This window comes from Poecile atricapillus, chromosome 7, assembly GCF_030490865.1.
Source record: "Poecile atricapillus isolate bPoeAtr1 chromosome 7, bPoeAtr1.hap1, whole genome shotgun sequence".
Taxonomy (NCBI): Eukaryota; Metazoa; Chordata; class Aves; order Passeriformes; family Paridae; genus Poecile; species Poecile atricapillus.
Window position 1 is genome coordinate 31,964,433 of NC_081255.1, and position 20,923 is coordinate 31,985,355.

The following is a 20,923-nucleotide window of genomic DNA, read 5'->3' on the forward strand; positions in this document are numbered from 1 at the left end:
GCCAATGAGTATTTTTAAGCAGCTTAAGACAAACAGATTAATGAAGAACCTACTTTACAAAACACTTTTAAGAAACCCTAAAAAAACCCTCAGGAGAGTGAGAGAAGATGCAGTGGTTTTGATGGGACTTCTAGAGAGGAAATAGAGGAGAGAATTGAATCAAAGCACAGTCAGGTGGGTATTTACGCTGGAAATTGAAATTCTTCAGGGGGTTTGGAGATATGGGAAGCATTTTCCTGTGGAGGAATCAAAAGACACGGAATTAAAAAACAAAACAAAAAACAAACGAACAACAGAAAAAAACCCAAAAAATAAACCCCAAAAACACCTAAACCGAAAGAAAGAAACCCCACAAAAAAATCACACGCACAAAAAAAAAAAAAAGAAAACCATTAAAAAAAAAATCAAACAAAATATCCCCCTTGAAAAAAGAATGCAAGCAAAGAGAGAAACAGAGAAACGCAGTTAAAGAACAGCACTTTGACCCCTTGAAAGGGCTGGGATTTCTGCTCCCGCTCCCTCTTCCCGGAATTTCGCTTCCAGCCGCAGCCCGGTCCCAACACCTCCCTCCAACCTCTTCCTCCCTCCTTCCCTCCTCTTCCTCCCCCCGCTTCCTCCCTCCCGCCTCCCAGCCGCGCTCCCGCCGGACTACACTTCCCAGCGTGCCCCGCGCTCGCACCCCGCCTGTCCCGCCGCGCCCCCGCCGCGGTGCCCGCCGGGAGTTGTAGTTTGCGCGCCGCTGCGGCGCGGCGGGAGCAGTGCCGGGAGGCCGCGCGCTGTCCGGGCGGCCCCGGGCATGGCGGAGGCGGCTCCGTGAGGGGTGAGCGGCGGCCGGGGGCGGCGGGACGGGCTCTCCGAGGCGGCAGCTCGGGTGCGGCCGTGTCCTGTGGGCCCGGGAGCCGCCGAGCTCCTTCCCGCGGTGCGTGTGGGCTCCTGCTTGGCTGCGAGTCCTGTCTGAGCGAAGCGTTCCGTCCTTGCTGTAGGACTGAGGAATAATCTGGTTTTCTTTCCGAGCCGGCTTGAAAGTCTGGTTTCTAACTATCCTCTTTTGTGTTTGCAGCTCCTCAAAAATGACCTCTGGCCACTGCTCGCCGTCATTCTTCCGTGTGGGTTTCCCTGACCGTCGCCGCTGCCGCTCCGGGCTCCTTCAAGGTACAAATGAAAACCAAATTAATTAATAAGAGATAATATGTCTTATAATTATCCTATTGAGGCTTCGTTCATCCTTCCCGCTGCGGTCTCACGGCAGCTTGCGTTGCTTTTCTGCTGTTTATGAAAACAAACGCTGTTGTTGTGGGGTTTTGGGGTGTTTTTCCATCGCTGTGAGCAAACAGCCGCTTCCCGGCACTGATCCCCTCGGGGGTGATCAGGAGTTGGGGTTTCCATTCCAGCCGTGTCCCGCTGCTCCCTGAGGGAACATCATCCTCGTCATGTGCATCTAAAGGACTTCAGAAATGAGGCAACTTCGGGATAAAACCATCTTCGGTTTGGATTTGAAAATTTGATATTAAAGCTCATTCAATCTGTATTCCCTGGGATCTTCTCCTGGTGCTGTTCTGTTAATTTCCGTGGAACTCTTACTGATGCTTCCTTGCATTGATGGGACGAACTTGTGTTTTCCCCATGAAAAAATTATACCTGGTGTGTGTTAGCATTTTTGGAAGCCTTTTTTTTCATCTTTAGCTTAATGTCAGAGAAGAAATGTCCTGGGAGCAAAGATAAATGTGCATTGTCTTTGAAAAGAAAACGAGCTTCTTTCTCATTTACATAATTTTGTCTTCAGGCCTTTTCAGAACTGTAGAGTTTGTTTGATTTCTAATTTTAGCCAGAGGAAGCTTTTATAGGAATTAGTTTTTAAGGCAATCAGTGGTGTCTGTATAAATGGTTGTTGCTGATGGATCATGTGAGGGAAGACAGGACCAAACACAGCTTCTGAAGAGTTCATCTTACCAGCTTTGCTGTCTAGAGCTGATGGTACAGTCAGGCTTTCCTTTTTTTTTTCCTAAAGAAAAAAGAGGGGGGAAAAGGCAGGAAGTTAAAACCCAGCTTGAAATTCTCCTTTTCTTCCTTCCCCAGTTTAACACAAGGCTAATAATAGCAAGGGTGTAGACACTAGTTATTTTCACTAGAAAAGCATAAGGCTTCCCTCATGTTTGTGAGTTAGCATTGTTTCTTATTATGTCAAAAAGCAGATTTGTATGAAATAATACAAGGGAATAGTGGGAAAATGTGCTAGGGGTGGTTTGGGCAGCAGATTGCAGATCCCCAAAAGGTGGATCTGTGTGAGTACCCTCAGGCTCAGATGATGCTGTCACCCTGACATCTTCACCCTCTTCTTAATTACACTGTCAGTGATTGGGTTTACTTAAAATACGTTCCCAGTGGAGAGAATTGACATAGTTAAAAGTCTTTGTCCTGCTTTTGATCCCCTTTCCGTGGAGAATAGCACATGGAAAGGTAAATACAGTTCTAGATACTCCTTTTAAAGCAAGGAGGTTTTCTCTTGGCCCAAGTTTATTAATTAAATGTAGAAGATCACTGTTGCTCACATCCTCAGCTGGTAATATCAGAACTTAGATAAAAACTCTGTGAAGGTTGCAGTGATGTCCCACTGTTGATCAACTTTTGATGCCCCACAAGGGCTGCTGTTAAATCAGGAGCTCTTCATTTTTCTGCTGTCTGTGCAACGGTTTGTGCAACCAAATACCATCAAGAAAACTTTCTGTGTCAAGTATTTCAAGGTGATTCACTGAGCGACTACACGTTGTGAAGGAAGTTCTGTTAATTAATAGCAAACTTCCTGTTAGAAATGGGGCAGCTGGACTGTGGAGGGGGTTCTGTCCCATTTTCTCAGATTTCTTAGAAAAAGGGATAAAGTCATTACCATTTATTTATTTATTTACTTGTTACCAATTATTACCAGTTTAAGTTGCTTTTAAGGTGAAATTTGTTTTATCTTGCAGTGCAGAAAGAGCCAGTAAAGATACATTTCCTTCAAAAATTTATCACGAGTTTTTACAAAATTGACCTGCACTGTGGTGGATTTTAACACAAAAAGTGCTTTTTGTTTTCTGTTCAGCAGAAAAGAGCAGCATCTTTTCTATTCAGTGAGCTGCATCACAGCTCTCTACCTCACTGCTGATAAAAAATGAGTGTGCTCACATGCCAGCGCAGGTTTTGTGCTCTGCAGCAGTTCGTGGTACAAGGCAGAGCTGCTGGAGAACATTATCTTTTATTTAGCTTTGTGTAGTGCTTTTATTGGTGTATATTTGGAATTAAATTATTTTATTACTTATTCATGGGACACGGGATTGCTTCTGTGAGTTTATTGCTGTTTCTGGCCATGTTGGGATTAAGTGCCTGAGTGGGGGATGCTGAGTGTTTGTATTTTGGTTTTTGCAGCAGCAGAACTGAAAGCCTCACAAGACAGCGATGGCTTTTTCTCTAGAATTTGAATATGGAGGCCACGGGGACAGATGAAGTAGAAAAGATCAAATCAAAGTTTATGTCTGCATGGCACAACATGAAATACAGTAAGTGGAGCAGAGTGTGGCAAGAGCTGTCCTCATTAAAAGGACTGGAGTGTTTCTTGTTGATATGAATGGAATCATAACTAATTAATACTAAAAATGCAATATGGCCCTCGAAACAATTTTTCCTTTGATGTTAGAAATTAGCCCCACTAAAAAACTTCTGAATGAAAGCTAATTTCATTTTTTCAAATAAATCTTGGATAATTTCATTTTAAATTACTCCTTTTGGAAACAGTTTATGTATTCTGTAAATGACTCTAGATTTGCATAGGCTTTTAAAAAGGGATAATATGGAATCATCTGCACAAAGATTTTTTTTTTTTTTTTTGTTTATGAATGTACTTTTATGGAAAAAAAAATAGGATGGTGTGTGAGATACAAACTCCACTGAAGAATCTACCCTTAAGTAACATTTTTTCCACAGCTGAACATCAGTAATTTGTTTTTGAGCAACCAGATTTTCAAGTGTGCCCCTTACTAGCCTGTCCTTGATTTTTCTGCTTTCCCTTTAGGACTGAGGTTGCTCAGATTTACCACCAGATTTCTGATAAACCTTATTAATCATAACTGACTTTTGGACATATCTGGCAAGATGATAAGATACTTTTTTCTGCTTTCTTTCAGGCTATCACATGGTTGAAAGGAAATAGTAGCCATTGTACCTTATATGGGATTTTTTTATGAGACCAAAACCCAATTTCAATGCTTTTTTTTTTTTTTTTTTAATTCCCCTTTCAAGGGTTATTTTTGGCTTAATCAGATGCTATTAGCATTTTCTTTTGGAAAATACAGTCACAAATTTGTATTTGTTCTGCATCTGTTCTAGGTTGGGTGTTGAAAACAAAAACTTACTTCAGTAGGAACTCTCCAGTCTTTCTGCTGGGAAAATGTTACCACTTCAAAACTGAGGGTGAGTACAGCACTTCACTCACTCCAGTCTTCCTCAGCAGGAGTAAGGTGTTTTTATTCTTCTAGAAACACTGGCATTAACAATTGCCAAATCAAAAATGTAAATGTGGAAAGCATAGAAAATATTCATTTAAATATCCACCTCTAATGCAAACCCATCCTAATCTGCTTTATTCAGATTTTACACCACAACCTTGTGCTTTCTGTAAAAATTTGTGTTGTGATTTGCACTTCATCTACCATGAACTGGAGATTTTCTTTCTAAAAACACCTGATGGAAATAGTGACAATACCTGAGCAGGGTCACTATACCAATATCTTTGTTACCACTTTCCAGTGTGCAGTTTTTTAAGTCTCTCTCTTTATTTGACCATTCACAGTTGGGTGAATTAAGCACTTATTTGCAGGTCAGTGATTCCACTGGCACAGTGGTGTCTGCATTGCTCTTTGGTTTTTTCTTTTTTTTTTTTTTCATCTGGCACATTCCTGTTATGTTTGCCTTCCAATTTACCTCTGTTGTATTTGAAGCAATTGTGAACTTTTGTAAATCTGTTTTTCCACTAAATTTGATATTTGTTACTTGCTCTCTAATAATAGAAGTGCCATAACAAATTAGAGCTTAAACTGTGCTTTGCTTTGCAGAATCTGGAGAGCTCTCTACAGATGGGTCCAATTTTGATAAAATCAACACTGAGATTTCGGGGAATGTCGAGGAGTTCCGCAAAGATTTCATTTCTAGAATCTGGCTGACCTACAGAGAGGAATTCCCTCAGATCAAAGGCTCTGCTTTAACCACAGACTGTGGCTGGGGCTGCACGCTCAGAACGGGGCAGATGCTGCTGGCTCAGGGTCTGATGCTTCACTTCCTTGGGAGAGGTGAGTTAGGAGAAGATCTCTGTCTTTGCATAAGCACAGGCATTCTGAAGAGACCAAAAGGCCTTGTTTTATCCCAGATCTCAAGGGCCAGCTGGTTTTGGTTGTGGGCTCCTCAATCCCTCTTGGCATTGTCCCATTGCACCAGAGATTGACCTGTCCTGCCCTTCATTTTCTGAGGACCAAAGTGTGCCAGAGCAAACTTCTGTAGAGTTCCCAATATCCAAGTGTGAGTTAAAACATCACCAAAGTGCAATCTCCCTACCTGGGTATTCTTACCCATGCACATGCCCAGTTCTCTGGAAATGTGATTGTTTCTTGAACTCCAGATGTAGGAGTGAGTTCCCCAGCCCATAGCTGTGGGCTATGGCAGAAGTGATGATCTTTTATCAGTTCTAAAGTTGTCCATTATTGAATTTCTGCTGGTGTTAATATATTGAGTTCCTAGAAGGAATCTAATCTAACTTCCATACATCATTCTCTGTGTGGAAATGTTCACTGTGTCATTCCTTCCCTTCCCCCCATGTACTTAGAGAGGAACTTCCCTTTTTTCCTTACCATTGTCTGTCTCAAAGTCCTCCCTCAGTCACAGCCAGCTGAAGCTTTAGGAGCTGTGGGACACTTTCTGCTGTCATGGGCTGAGTGTCCATGTCCTCCTCATGCTTCCAGGCTGAGCCATGTCCTGCAGAGAGGTATTTTTGAGTTTGTCAAACACCTTTTCTTTCCATCCCATTCCCAGTCCCTTTCATAACAATCATCTATTGCTTGCTTCAGAATGACCTAGGGCACGGGCCTGAAGCCACCCGGGGGGGTGGAGAGAACACAGTGCATTGTTTCCTCAGCCATTTGTGGGATCTCAGGAGCCCTTCAGCAGAAGATCCTTCTGGAAAAGCCTGTTTTGGTCACACTTTGCCCTTGCTGTACAGCTCTGATGTAAGCTGGGAACAAGGTCCCAGCCCAGCTGCACCACAAAGGCTCGGTTCCCTCAGTGTCAGGACTGAATTGTGGGATGGCTCCATGAATGTGCCTTTGGCTGTAGATATTTAACTCCTGAAACATTCATTATCTCTTTCAACTGACTGCACATATCAAAAAGTGTGTAAATACTTCTGCTGAGAACACAAATCCCTTAAATATCACTTTTTTTATACATTCATTTAAAAGAAATTCAAGACCTGCCCAGAAGACTCCCTGTCAGCAGGACTGTGTAATGGCTCATTTGGAAGTAACCCCAAACAAAAAAGCCTCAGGTTTCTATCTTTAAAATCCATGGTTCCAAAGAATTCCTTGCATGTCCCCCTTGTATCCTAATTTGGAAGGTGATGGGGCGATTCCAGAGTGCTCTTGTTTCTGTGGCAATCCAAATCCACAGAAAGACAGAGTAGGGTTGGTCTTTCTGGGCTACTTTGCTCCTCACTTGGCCTTCTGACAGCTGGTGAATTATCTTTTGAAAAGCTTTTTATGAGATCTGGGCAGCTTTGGAAACATATTTAGGTGTTTACAGGAAGTTTTTCATGGCTGTTTACTCTTTTCCCAGAGATGTTTTCATTCTCGTTTAATGGTGTTGTTTCTGTTAGGAAGCAAAACTTGCCTGAAGTTTCTGGCTGAGATATTTACGCTTCCACTGCCGTGTGGAATGTTCCAGATATTGCTGGATATTGTTGTGAATGAGTTTTAATTTTAAATACGAAGTTTTACTTTGAATGTAAAGCTGAGAGCCCAGAACAGCAAGGCCTGTGAGGATGTTACGCTGAGCTGGGTCTGTGTTGGGAGCGCTTGTTGGCATTGTGTGAGAATTCCAGGCATCTTCCCTGGGCCTGCTGAAGCCCATTCTGTAGGAGGAATGCTGTGTGGGATGCATCATCCACAGGGAAACCTTCAGCTGGAAAAGCAGGCTAGGATTTGGATTGTATTGAAGTAATGTTCATGTATTTAATATGTTAGAGGGTTCTAAACTGTAATCGTGTGTATCTTGTTTATTCAGCTGACTGGGAGGGTCACCAGAAAATCAAAGCAAATCCTGCTCTTCTCGAATTCTTTGTTCACCTGTTAACAGCGATGTTTAAAATACACATTATTATTAAATAAAATAGACATTGTTGCTTTCAGGAGCGTGGGGGACAAAGGGAAGCTCTTTGCTTATTATGCCATAAAATTAATGTTAGTCTGGGTTACCATGGATTTTCCCTTTTCCTGCTGCAGCCTGGGTGTGGCCAGAAGCTCTGGACATGGACAGCTCTGACTCGGAGTCCTGGACCAGCAGCACTGTGAGGAAGCTCACGGCCTCCTTCGAGGCGTCGCTCACGGCCGAGAGGGACCCCAAGATCCTGCCCCAGCCCCAGCGCGGCCCAGCGAGGAGGGACTGGGATGTCACCGAGATGAGGAACGAAGTTTATCACAGGAAAATCATCTCCTGGTTTGGTGACTCCCCACTGGCAGCCTTTGGGCTGCACCAGCTGATAGAGTATGGGAAGAAATCCGGGAAGATGGCGGGGGATTGGTACGGGCCCGCCGTGGTCGCCCACATTTTGAGGTAAAACACCTTCAATTCTCTGTTCCTTTTCCTTTGTCACATCACAGAGAATCATTTCTGAGTGTCCTGAGATTACTTCAGCCTAATTGAGCAGCAAACTGCTCATTATTGGCTTTGTAAAACACCCATATCAGGAGCAATTCCAGAGCTTTTTCACAGGCACGAAGGGACATAGCAGCAGATGCAGGAACTTTTGTCAGTCTCATTTCAGGAAAAAAACACAACATTCCTGTTTTCTTGTAGAATCCCAAGTATCTCTTCCAAACCCCTTTAAGTAGAGCTGCATTTAATGAAATGTTCTAAAAACTAACCACTCTTTCAACCTTGGAACATGCATAACATTAGAGATTTTTTTTTTTTTTATACTGTAACCTGGGGGCTGTAATGTACTGATAGTGTAATGAAATGTCAGAGCTAAAATTGATGTTTTCAGCATTTCTTTGCACACATCAAATTCTTGTGAAACTGTAAATGTATGGGACTATTAATATTATAATTATATCCCAGTAAAAGTAAAGGGTCTGTGACATTCAGCATGGTTAAAAAAAAAAGTCGAAAGTCAAATTTCTCCATACTGTGAGCCTTGATATCCAGTTCTTTGAATGTTTTGGGGCTTTTTTTGTAGTCTTACACGTTTATTTTTTTAATGGATTCCGGTTTACCTATAAACCAAATCACTAATAAATCATTTAAGCAGCAGGAGGCAAAGTTCATGCATGTTTATATATATTTTTATATATATAGAAATAGAATAATTTGTTATTTAGTGTAAATGTTACGTTAATCTGAAGTGCAGCTGTACTGAAACAATCAGCTGTGCATCCATGCAGATGCAAACAGGGATGTAGGAGTTTAGCATTTTTAATGTGTTTTATTGTACTTTTTTCTCAGGTAGAAGCAGTCAGAATTTTTGCTTGCTTTAATAAATTATCTGTTAAATTCTTTATTCCCCTAACGGGAGCAGGAGGGGTTTGGTGCAGAGTTACACTCTCCACAACCCCAGGGGTGATTTCCAGCCTGCAGAAGTTTCCTTTCCTGGATCTTTCTCTCTTCCAGCAGCACTAACAATGTACAGCTCCCTCATAACTTGGGAATGACTGCATTAAACCATTCCTCAAAATATAGTGAGGAATAAAGGGATAGTGACCATTTAATGCAGGTGTGTGTTTGAACTCAAAGGTAAATCCTCTATTTTGAACAGTTCCCTTTCTTTACAGATTTTGTCCCTGATTTGTGACCATGGTTCTGACTTTCAACATATATTTTCTTTTTACTTTTTAGGTCTGTTACTCTTAGTCTTTTGAGGAGAGTCTAATATTGTAATAATCTTCTTGAAAGTTTTGGTGAAACTTTTTCTTTCCACGTGCTAATTCGTGGATTGTTATATGAACTAATGTTAATTAAGAGATCTAATGAGTTGAAAATAGTATTTTTTTTCAGCAAACTTAGCCTTTATCATCAACATACATGACAGAAAATGGTTATAAACAGAAAGAAATAAAGTAGTGAATATGAATTTCATTGTAAATTATTGTGGGATTTGGGGCCTTTTTTTTGAAGATGTCATTGTTTCTTTTATATAGCCAGACATGATGCCAAGATATCCATGGAAGATTCAGGCTGGATCTTGGTATCCAGTGTTTAAAAACAAATAGAAAATCCCATCCCACCACCTGTATTTATCCAGAAGGGAAGGTGTCTTGAATTAAACAAAACAAGCCCTATAAAAACCCAAACAAACAAAAAACTCCTATCACAAACAATTAAAATCAACCTATATCTAAAAGAACAAAATAATTTGTTTGTTTATTGTTATTTTTTTAGAAAAATGAATGGTAAGTTAAATAGTTTTGTGTTTGTACTTAGAAAAGCTGTTGAAGAAGCGAGAGACCCTGAGCTGCAAGGAGTAACAGTCTATGTTGCTCAGGATTGTACAGGTAACTGTGATTTTGTAGATTTTTGCAAACATTTTAGATGCTTTTTATGCTTTTCAGTTAGCACTTAACAATAGAGCTTTAAAGGAAAAAAATATCCCTATGAAGTGGATCCACAAAATTGAGATTATGTAGACAAAGGGGTTCTTGATATGTGCAGGTTATTCATTGTTTGCTTGGTATTTTATACTGGAATTCCAAATCAGCAAATCAATTATTGCCTCTTCTCCTTTTACATGTAGATGTTTCTGTTAGTTGGGAGCTTTCAAGTTTTAATTATTCCTTTTAGAAGTTTATATGCAGCAATAAATATTTATTGCCTTTCTCCTAACCTATCCCTTCTGCATTTCCTTGGCATTGCAACTCAGCAATTCCCATTCCACAAAATATTGTTGGGAATGAGGAGGCTCAACACTGGTTCTGAGTCACCTGGGCTGTGTTTTAGGAGAACAGCAAGGTTTGGAAGGGCTGCAGTTTTGTTTGTGATGCTGTGTAGGAGGTGTGTCTCTAAAAACTGGAGGTTCTATTTGAAATGTTAATATTTCTGTTTGTCTCAGTCTACAGCTCGGATGTTATTGACAGGCAGTGCTCTTTTATGGATTCTGGGAAAGCAGGCACAAAAGCTGTAATTATATTGGTTCCTGTGAGACTCGGTGGAGAGAGAACAAACACAGACTACTTGGAGTTTGTAAAGGTATGAAATGAGAGTTCAATCATTTTTCAAAGAGTAGCACAAGGGGATATGAAAAGCGACTTCACGAGGGTAATTCTCCCCATTAAACGTGTGGTGGGGATTTTACAGTTGAAGGTTGTAAAGTTTGACTTTACAGATTTGAAATTTCCCTATTACAAGATCAGACATAATTGCAGAGCACATGATGTCCCTTGGTAAAGCAGTGATAACTGTCCTACTCCTCCAGCAGCCACCTGAAAAGACATTAATGCAGTGCCTCAAATTACAAATGGTAATTTAATCTAGCAGGACTCTAATAGCATATGTAACTAAGGATCAGGTAGCATTTTAAAATATAAATACACTCCATTCCTTACTCTGTTTCTTATTTTCTTAAATAAGAAAATGGTTCAAATGGTTTAAAGTTTTTGCCTGTCTGTTCTTCCCATTTTCTTTTGTCTCTTTGTTCTCATGGAATTATTTGATATTTTTATTCACTACTTGAATTGTTTTTTCACTGTCTGGGTGAATGTTTCTGAAGATGGTGATGCAGGAGTAGCAAGCAGTTAACACAATAAAAATGAGCTGGAAAAAAGGAAAACTCAAGGAGAAGGCAGAGGGGGGAAGGTCTGTGCTGTGTTTTTTTTCAGCAGAGGTTCTGCAGCCACCTGAGGATGTGCTCTAATCCTACCTCTTGCTCCTCTTAGGGAAGGGCTTGTTCTCTTAGCCCTGCTGCTTTTATTTCATTTTCCAAGCTCCTCTTTACCTGTCTTTAAATTTTGGGTTCATTTTTAATTACCCCAGTGTAGTAGCATGGACAAAAGCTGGGAGTCTGTAACATGATTTATTTTGTGGCTGTCTCTTCACTGTAACATTTCAGAAAACATTTTGATTTTTGCTGGCAAGGGAAGACAGACTGCTGAAGGCTTTTAAGTTATGAACTTAAATTGTTGTTCTTCCAGGATTATTTTCCTTGTGTTTTCAGACAATTGGTTTGGGAAAGTTTTAGTTTTCAGCTGGCTCCACTGAGAGATTCCTGCTGCTCCCTTGCCAAGGCTGTTCTGCCCTTTGCAGCCTGATGGAGGCTGTGACAAGAGGGCTCTCAATTGCCTGAATCAGTCACTCTGGTGTCTGCCCTGACTGTTCCCAAGAAGTGACCACATTTCTTGGAGTCTGGCTTTAAGTTAAAAATGCAGATTTTAGAATGTAGCACAAGAGGTAATTTCTGCAAAGAATTTTATATTTATGGGTGAAAATTGATAAATTTTTTATAATTCACTTTTACAAGAAGCTTGCCATAGATTAAACAGTTATCCATTACTCTGAGCAGCTTTGCTCCTTCTCTGCTCTGCCCTCCTTAGCTCTTGGAGCCTTTGCCTCTGATGTGCCTGGATGTTCTGTGATGCTCAGAGCATTTGCTGAGGAAACCTTCTCATTTATATTTTAAATAAGTTTCTAAGGAAACCTCATTCGTATTTTAAATAAACATCACTTCCTTAACCTGTATAAACCATGCTGGATTTGACTCTGTAGCATCCCAGAGGAGGTTTTTAAATGATTTTATCCTTGTCTAAGCAGGGAAGGTTTTATCTTGAGGAGCCTTGGTATTAGCAGTCTGACAATATCAATCTTTTTGTTGAAAGAAAAGTTCCCTACTTACATTTAGTAATGTCCCCTTCCCAAAAGTTCTGCCTTCAGATGGTTCTGGCTCCTCTGCCCTCCCAGGCAACCTCCAGGGAGATTGATGGGGCCCGTCTGTTGTGTGTTTGTCTCTCCTCCCTGGGTGTGGGGCAGCTGTTTTTGGAGCTGGGCCTTGTAATTACTCTTAACTTCAACTGGCATTTCTCCCCAGGATGTAAAAGGTTGATGCTCTGGCCATTCTTGTCCATTTGAGTGCAAAAAGAAGAGTCCCCAGGGGCCCAGAATGTAAATGTATGAAAGCTGTGAATCTCAGTACATTGGGATATTTGGGCTAAGGAACTGGTGCTCAATGTGTGACATGATATTTTGTCTCCCCCCCAAAAACATGTCTGGGTATCTCATGGGAAGGGAGGACTTTCTCTCCCTTTTTCCCTGTTTCTCTGGAATATCTGCTGGTGTGGTTTCACTTTTCAAGCCCCAGAAAGTCATGGAGTCAGTATTTAAAAAAAATCCAAAACCATTTGCCTAAAAGAGCAAAGAGCAGATATTTTAATTCAGTTTAATACTTTGGTTAATCTTAATGATTCCCTGTTCTTGTTTTAGGGAATTTTAAGCCTGGAGTACTGTGTTGGCATTATTGGTGGCAAACCTAAGCAGTCCTATTACTTTGCTGGATTCCAAGGTTAGTGTTTGAATGTGTTATGTCTCCTCAATATTTTTTTCTCTCAGAGTTAGGAAGTTAATATTGAAGCAGTGGGAAATAGCGTGATTAAAATAGTAAAATGAGTACCTTATTAATTCATCACATCTCCCCAAGTCCAGCCATTTGTCATTTACCCCACGGAGTAATTGGATTCTGTAAAATGTACATTTAATTTCCCTTGTTGCATAAACAAGGCATAATTTATCTGTTTCACCAAACTTGAGGAGCGTTTGCTGTTCCTGTCTGGCAGTTCTTATTTAGGTATTTACTCTCTCCTGCTTTAAGTGGTGTTAGTTGATGCCTAAATGACAAGCAATATATTCTTGCTGTCAGGATGAAGCAGAGCAATACATTTTTCATATGCAAACTCCAGAATATAATTGTGTGTTTGTAAAAGTAATTTTATCACCAAAAATTAAATGACAGTTTCATCACTTTATAAAAATTCTGCTTATACAAGCATATTTGATTATGCAAAAGTTAATCTGTCCTGCAAAAACCTATGCTTCAGTCAATGAGTATCAGCCTGGCAAGCAGTTACTCACTGGCTTTTTTTTCCAGCTGTTCTGCATAGAAATTGGATTGTAAGCAGTGTAATAATAAGGTGTTTTTTGAATTACTTGTCTTCTGTTTTGTCCTTGCAGATGACAGTTTGATTTACATGGATCCTCATTACTGCCAATCTTTTGTAGATGTCAGCATAAAGGATTTCCCTCTTGAGGTACTATGGATATAGAGCTGGCACTGTTTTCTTCCCATATGAATCAAACACTAATTATTTAGAGCTGTTCTAGCTAGCTGCAGCTTTATGGTTTTACAGTTACATGTTATTTATCAATGTCCTGCCCTTCTTTATAGGCCTATAATCAACGAAAATGACCAGAGGTTAAATCTCAATATGGAGGTCTAATTTTTACTTCATTAATCTTCATCTGTTTTCTTTTTAATGATCATAAAATCTTCAAAATAGATGATCACTTCATTTAAGTAATTTTCCATCAAAGAAAATAGATGATATTTGTAGATCTTAAGCCTGTTTAGATTTGGGGTTGATAGTTTGTCTTTTTGGTCATTTTATTTATTTATTTATTTATTTAACATTCAAATTGCAATCAACATCAAGGAGAATTCCTGTTGTATTCAATAGTAGGAGCCTGGAAATAGATGGAGCTAAAGGAGATGATCAGAGGACTCAAATTACAGCTACCCTGGGAAAACATCATCAGCTGCAAGGAAATGCTCAATGGCCTCAGCACTCACAGTCAGATCCTCAGGGCCATCCACACAAACTCTCCTTGGTCTTGTGCCCAACTTTAGGTGATCTTTGGTTCAGTTGGAGCAGCCTGAGGGGGCATCCACAGCCAGGACAGCAGCAGCCAGAGCTGGACCAAAATCCCATCAAATAGAGTTCAGGAAAACTATTCATATATAATATAAATAAAAAATCTCGAAGGACCTACACAGGGCTGAAGTCCTTAAAGCAAACACTTAATATTTTTCATTATTTATGCTTAACAAAACGCTTGAATTAGCATGTTACATAATATAAAAGTGGAGGATTATCTAGGAAGTGAGAAGGTTCTGAATGAAGCAAAATAATACAGCACAAAATGGGTCAGAGAATATCCCAGCCAAGAAGTTTGGTTGTGTTTAGAGATGCCTTTAGGTTTGCCCTGTTGAGATACTTGAAGGAGGAGTTGGTGAGTGCCAGCTCTGCCTGGGATGATTACCCAGACCCTTCCCCTTTTTCCTCATAACTGTGTTTTGCTCCAGTGCCTCTGGAGATTTTACAGTTTGGGGAAAACCAGGCAAAAGGTGGGAAGAGCACAAAGCAGCAGAGTGAATTCCTTAAGGTCCTGCTGTGGTGCAGTGGCCAAGCCACAAAAAGACATCTTTTGGGTTCTGTTCCTCTGACTCAGCCTCAGAATTGTTCTGCAGACTGGCATTAATCTGAATTTCCAAATAATAGCAAGGTTTTAAGCTGTGTTTGGAAGGTATGCAAGCTGCCAGCTTGGCTTGATCTCATCCTAATGCTTTCCTGCAGACAGAAAATAGATTGCAATTTAATGCTTGGTGCATTTAATAGTATTATATCTTTGTCCAGAAATGTCAAAAGTAAACAAAAATTGCTTTCTTAGTGTGGATAGTTGCTTGTTAGATTTATCTATAGGGAGTATTTTCAAAATTGATAAATTGTCCAGAATAAGTTGGAAATCAATCTACTCTGTATTGGCTTCCAGCATCCATTTGTTTGAAGGAATGGGAAAAAAAAAATCCTCCCCACTTCTCTTTGTTGTGCAGTGGTTTGTGCAGCATTAAAACCTCCTGCACAACTGGAGGGACAGCCTTGCTGCTGGAATGAGATGTGTTTGATTTTTTATGCATTTGGTAGTTCAGGAATTAATATTAAAAATACAGTTGCTGTTTATAAAATTGGAACAGTGAGGAGAAGAAGCAGTGACTAAAATCATTCTTGCAGAAATAGCCCTAATCATCTTTGTGGATATTTTTTAGCAGAGGTTTTACAGACCTTTTGGGTTTGTAATCACCAGGAAAGAACAATATATTTTATTATGTAAAACTGCTGCTGCAGGGATGGTTACACTCAGATTTGGGAACCAGTGCTGTCTCCTGTGGGTTGATTTTTGTGATTGGCAAAAAAAAAAAAGGATTTTATAGAGGGAGGATGATGGGTCATCCTCTGTGTTAGAGGCAGAGCAGAGGGAATGGCTCCCTCTGAGAGCAAGTAAGGAAATAATTGCAGTTATTGGACAAAGAGCTTCACCAAAACTGCAGTTCCTGTAATAAATAAACACAGAACCAGGGTAGATGGGATACACTTATTTTTTCTCTCATAAACTGAGTGAGGAGTGTGGGGAAGGGGGTTTTGTGTTTGTTTTCTCTTACAGCAGGGCTGCTGAAAGTATCAGCTCATAGCACTGGCAGGGCAGCATCTGTCAGGGAAAGAGATTTCACGTTAGGAAAAACCCATTTGTAAAGCAGGGCATGTTTGGTTTTTCCCTACTTGTGGATCATTGTAATATGGTTTTGCTTTTGTGTGTTTTGTGGGTTTTTGAACCCATTTCATTTACTGAAGGAAAATGCATGAGGTTGGTTTATTCCATTATGTCTCTTTTATAGAGGCTGGGGGAGGGAAGGGCACTGGGCAGTGGTAGTAAAGCAGTAAGATAGTGCAAAAGCTGTTACAAATTCAATTTGCAGAAGAGCATTCACCTTCTCTGCCTTGGGAATATTCATAAAGTATTGCTGGGAGCAGCAGAGCTTTGACAGATTCCAAACTAACCTGGTGTGTGGGGAAGTTTGGGGAATGCAGCTTGAACAGCAGGAGGTTTTACACTGCTGGGGAAGGGTGGAATCACTTGAATATTTGGGGTGGAGGGTGGGAGAAATTACTTCCAAAGTGTGTGCTGGGGTTTAATTCAGGTGATGCAGGGGATTGGATATTTTAAAGCTGTTGGTGAGGACAAAAGTAAATGCATGGATCTGTGTTGTTCCTGGCTGTAACCGTGTGGTTTGTGTTTTTTAATTGGGAAACTTGCAGTCATTCCACTGTCCTTCTCCCAAAAAGATGTCATTCAAAAAAATGGATCCGAGCTGCACAATAGGATTTTACTGTAGGACTGTGCAGGACTTTGAGAAGGCTTCAGAAGAAATCACCAAGGTAGGTGCTGGAGTTCCCAAATCCATCCCTCAGCCAGAGCGGGGTGTGGGGAGGACAATCAGCCTCACCCTTCTAAGCACACCTAATTCTTTTTGTGGCATTTCTCGGTGCTTTTAGCGCTGTCAGAAGTGCAGGTTGGTGTTTATTCCGGAGGGTTTCCCTGTGCGAGGGAGCTGCGGGAGGAGGCAGAGCGGGATGCGGCGTGGGGCCCACGAGGTGGCACTCGTGAAGTGGGAATGTCCCCTCCAGCCCTGGCAGCCGCCTGCCCCGCCCGGCGGGATCCTGGGGGATGCTCGGAGCCTGGGCAGGGACTGGGAGGGAAGGGAAGTGTTGGAGCAAACCCAAATCGTTGGTGATTTCTCCCTGGCACAAGGGGCTTTTTCTGGGGGGAAGCACAGGGCTCTGGTTTGAGCTCCACGGAGCAGGTGCCACCCGGCAGATCTGTGTGACCCCATCCTTCCCCTGGAAAAACTCTGCTCTGGCTTCATTTAGATCCAATTGGAATCAAGTTTTTTTTCTCCTTAGTTATTCCAGTATGTGAGGGTATGAAATGCAGCATCATCAATGTGTTCTGTGAGCTGCTCAGTGTTTGGTGGCTTCAAAAAATGCTCTGTGAAAAGGATGCAGCAGCAGATGGGCTCAATGTTAATATTGCAACCATAGCAGTTACCACAACAGCACAAAGAATTAATGTTTGTCCAGCACTTGGAATGACCTGATAAGTGGTATTAGTACTACAGCCAAAAATGCATTTTTTTAAAACTTAATGCTAATTATAATACGTAGATGCTGATTGATGCTGAAGTTGTTTCTTTGATTCTTACCCAGAGAGGTAGAAAATAGACTTAAAGAAGTACAAGTTCCTAAGGAGCAGATCCATGGAAAGTTTTAAATAGTGAAATTTCTGTTCTTCCATGTTTTCCTGTTCTGTCACACAGAGTGTCATAACATGGTTAAAAAAAACCTCATTACAAAATCCGTTCCAGTAAAAGTTTTCTTTTTCTTGTTCCCTGTTTGGGATTAAGTACAGTTTTTTCCTGAACACAGTTTGTAAAAATACTCTTGACTGATCCAAGTATTGGAGTTATTATCCTGGTACTTTAGATAGGAGCTCTTTAATATAGGTGACATTATTTTCTATAAATACATTTCAGGCAGTGTCAGTTTGAAATGAGAGGAAAGTTTGGATGCAGGGACAATGTCAGAAATATTCTATCAATTGATCTTGCAATCCTTCCTTCACATCCTTTGTGTTTTCCTTCTCTTCCATTATTTTTCCCTTTGTTTGCAATTGTAGTGTGATAACTCTTGAACTATAAAGCTCAGTATGTTCCCAGTGTGCCCTGTGGAGGCTGGACTAAAAAATCCAGGTTCTGCCTGCTTTTTTTGGGTAATAAGAGATGAGAGATAAGATTTAGCTTTAATACTTGAGGATAAATGTTATGGGCCTTATATATTTAGAGACAGATAAAATAGGGCATCAGAATTGAGGCCCAGGTGGAGTGATGGGTGCAACTCTATCCAAACCATATTCAGGCTCCCCTCTTGGAGTTGTTTCCATATGCAAACCCATGCCAGAAAATAAATAATCCCTTTGGATTATCATAGAGCTGCACTTGCCTGTTTGTGACCCAAATGTAGCAGAAATGAGAGAAGAGCTGGAGCTGAGGGAGGGTTAAACCTGGATTCAGTTCAGCACAAAGAATTCTTGTTGCAGTGACAGCAGTGACAGTGAAATACAGAAAATACTGATCTTTATCAATAAACTCCTTTAGCTATCACTGTAATGGTGTCTAGAGGAAACTTGCAAGTTGTTTAGAGTTTCGAATTCTCTGTGCTCACTGTTGAGATGTGGTGTGATCAGTTACACAAATCTCACTTTCCTCACTTCCCTCAGTGCATGGAAAGAGATGTTGTGGAGATGGAAGTTTCAGTAAAGCTGAACACAGACAAGGCAGTGGAACCCCAGGATTTTACTGGGATTGATTTTTTTTTTTTCTTACTTTTTTAAACACCCCCTCAATCCTTGACTGTATTTTTTTAAATAGTTCTTACTGTTTGAAGATCTATTTGGGGATTTTTTTTACTGATTGTTCTCCTGATATCATGCTCAGTGATTTTAGGTTCTGCAGTGTGTATCTCTAGCCTGATGTAGTTCTGCAGCCACTGCAACACTGGGCTGGGTTTTCCCCAGCAGGTAAGTAAAAAGTAAAACAAATTAAAAAATGCATCAGTGGACAAAAAAACACCCTGAAAGGCTGAAATATCTTTCAGTATATGGTGGGGTTTTATCTGCTCTTAAAGGTATTTTTCTGGTCTGATTCAGTGTTTATCATTCCCCACACCTCCTGTCTCTATGCCCAGTTCTCTTATTTATAAATGTAGGTTTTGGGCACCCTGGTTCCCTGTGACTGTCACCAATCTGGTTTGAGTCACATGCTCCTGCCTGCCTTATTTACATTGGTGAATGTGTTTAAACTTCTAATAAAAACACTGATTCTTGCACGTGTCAATTCTACAATAGAAATCCCTCCCCAGGATGCTCAGTTGCTGCAGAATTCACACCTGGGCTTGAGGGGAGACCCTTATGGCCATTATCTATTTTGTAGAGGTTTTTATCTTCTGTCTTCTACCCTTTTATCTCTTTGTTGCACTGAGTCTGACAGCACATCCAGGTGATCTGTGTGCTCAAAAACCAGGGACAGGCAGGAAGTTAGCAGCTACCTGAGAAAGGGAAGTAAACAACTAATAGGAGGAGGAGGAAATGTTTAGATTGTGCAATGCTTTTGTTTAATGGGCTAATTAAAATAATGCATATTTTACTTGGCAGTCATCATCAGGTGAATGTCAGTGCTTGCTGTATTTCTTCATTTCCAATTAATGTTTTATTGCATTTATTTATTACAATTAATGTATAGTGTTTTACATTGCAGATGCTGAAATCTTCATCCAAGGAGAAATATCCCCTGTTTACTTTTGTCAAGGGTCATTCTAAAGACTATGACTTTGTTTCCAGTCCACTCCATGAAGAAAATGACCTTTTCTCCGAGGATGAAAAGAAAAGACTAAAGAGATTTAGTACAGAGGAGTTTGTCTTGCTTTAAGGACATTTTACACAAGAGCATCGGCAGCTGTCCAGGAGAACACTTGCCTTTTAACTATAAAAAGCATACCTGAATTCCTCCCCCAGAAAGGCAAGCCTGTGCTGAAATTGGTCTATTTTCATAAAGATGATAATGTTTTATATGTTAAAAGTCTTTAAGATGTCAGTTACTAATGTATGTACTAATTATTTTTGCTCACTGCTGGCTGGAGGAGTGTCCGTGCCGTTGTGGTCGTGAAGGGAAATGCTTTGCTCAGAGCCAGGTGTGCCTGCCAAGCCTGGCCAGTCCCTAAATGCCAGCCTGTGCCCTCCTGTGCTGCCATTCCAGGCCTCTCCTGAGCAGGGCTGCCAGCTGTGCCAGCTGTGCCAGCTGTGGCTGGGTTTTGCCAGGGATGCACATCCAGGGCTCTGGAGACCCTGCTGTTCCTGTCTGCAGCACAGCTGGAGCCGTTCCTGTGGGAAAGGGACATGTCCCAGCTGTGTGGCCTCAGTGGCTCTGCTGCCACCCTGCCACCCATCCCGAGCAGCTCCTGCTGGAAAGGTGAGGGTGATGGATCAGGAGTCAGTGTGGAAAGGTGAGGGTGATGGATCAGGAGTCAGTGTGGAACGGTGAGGGTGATGGATCAGGAGTCACTGTCACTCGCAGCCCTGCTGTAATTATATAGGCTGAATTGGGAGTTAAGATACTATTTAGCAGTATGACTTTCTAATGGTTTCTCATTAAGCTTGCTTTGGAGCCTTAATATGAGGAGTGAAGATAAAGTATTACCTTTCCCCACAATTTTTAAAGGTTATACTATTAATATTAACTGCAACCAATCAAAGCAGCTGGAGACAATTATTGGAAGAGAGCAGTGTTTGTTTCCTGTTTCAACTACCATAATGGTGAGGCTTCTCCTGCCAGAGCAGCTTTTAAATCAAAGCAAAAGGGGGTGGATGTGGAAAATTCTGGGCTGTGATGATTTTTTTTTGTTTTGATACGTGTTGTTACTGTACAAATGATTACTTGATGGTGTGTGTTCTCAGATTGCAAACAAATGTACAGAAATAGTTTCATGTTTTAACAAAGTAAATGCAATATTTAAAAAACCATATTAACGCTGCTTGGGAAATAAAAGAGGTGTGAAAACATGAAGTGCATGTGCCTTTTATATTAATATTAAATCCTCTAAAAGTGAATATAATCCTGCATCTAAACCAATATTGTAAGGTGTGAATACTCTGTTTATTTGCAATAAAGGCAGATTTTATTGTTGTGTTGTAAACCAAATGTTACCTGGTCTAAGTGCTGCTCAGGCACAGAGGCACAAGTGTTGCTGATCCAAATAATAAGCATCAT

At 40.8% G+C, this 20,923-nt stretch overlaps 1 protein-coding gene across 2 annotated transcripts; it reads left to right on the forward strand.

The window, feature by feature from the left end:
- The first annotated feature begins 700 nt into the window (after nucleotides 1-700).
- Nucleotides 701-20,719, forward strand: ATG4C (autophagy related 4C cysteine peptidase). 2 transcript variants are annotated; one of them, XM_058842909.1, is made up of 12 exons: nucleotides 701-820; nucleotides 1,061-1,152; nucleotides 3,403-3,533; nucleotides 4,360-4,443; nucleotides 5,085-5,318; nucleotides 7,518-7,848; nucleotides 9,715-9,785; nucleotides 10,340-10,476; nucleotides 12,700-12,778; nucleotides 13,444-13,520; nucleotides 16,362-16,481; nucleotides 19,415-20,719. In XM_058842909.1, the coding sequence occupies exons 3-12, from the start codon at nucleotides 3,458-3,460 to the stop codon at nucleotides 19,583-19,585; spliced, it is 1,380 nt and encodes a 459-aa protein (XP_058698892.1). In that variant the 5' UTR covers nucleotides 701-820; nucleotides 1,061-1,152; nucleotides 3,403-3,457; the 3' UTR covers nucleotides 19,586-20,719. The 2 variants fall into 2 exon arrangements, with proteins under 2 accessions (XP_058698892.1, XP_058698893.1); XM_058842910.1 differs by having other exon boundaries at nucleotides 773-919.
- The last annotated feature ends 204 nt before the right edge of the window (nucleotides 20,720-20,923 follow it).

What these genes read in the sequence shown, in the direction of transcription:
- ATG4C (XM_058842909.1), top strand. Translation starts at nt 3,458, where the DNA reads ATGGAGGCCACGGGGACAGATGAAGTAGAAAAGATCAAATCAAAGTTT. An exon ending in ATGGCACAACATGAAATACA is followed by an intron (nt 3,534 to 4,359) that starts GTAAGTGGAGCA and finishes CATCTGTTCTAG; the next exon opens with GTTGGGTGTTGAAAACAAAA. An exon ending in TGTTGCTCAGGATTGTACAG is followed by an intron (nt 9,786 to 10,339) that starts GTAACTGTGATT and finishes TGTTTGTCTCAG; the next exon opens with TCTACAGCTCGGATGTTATT.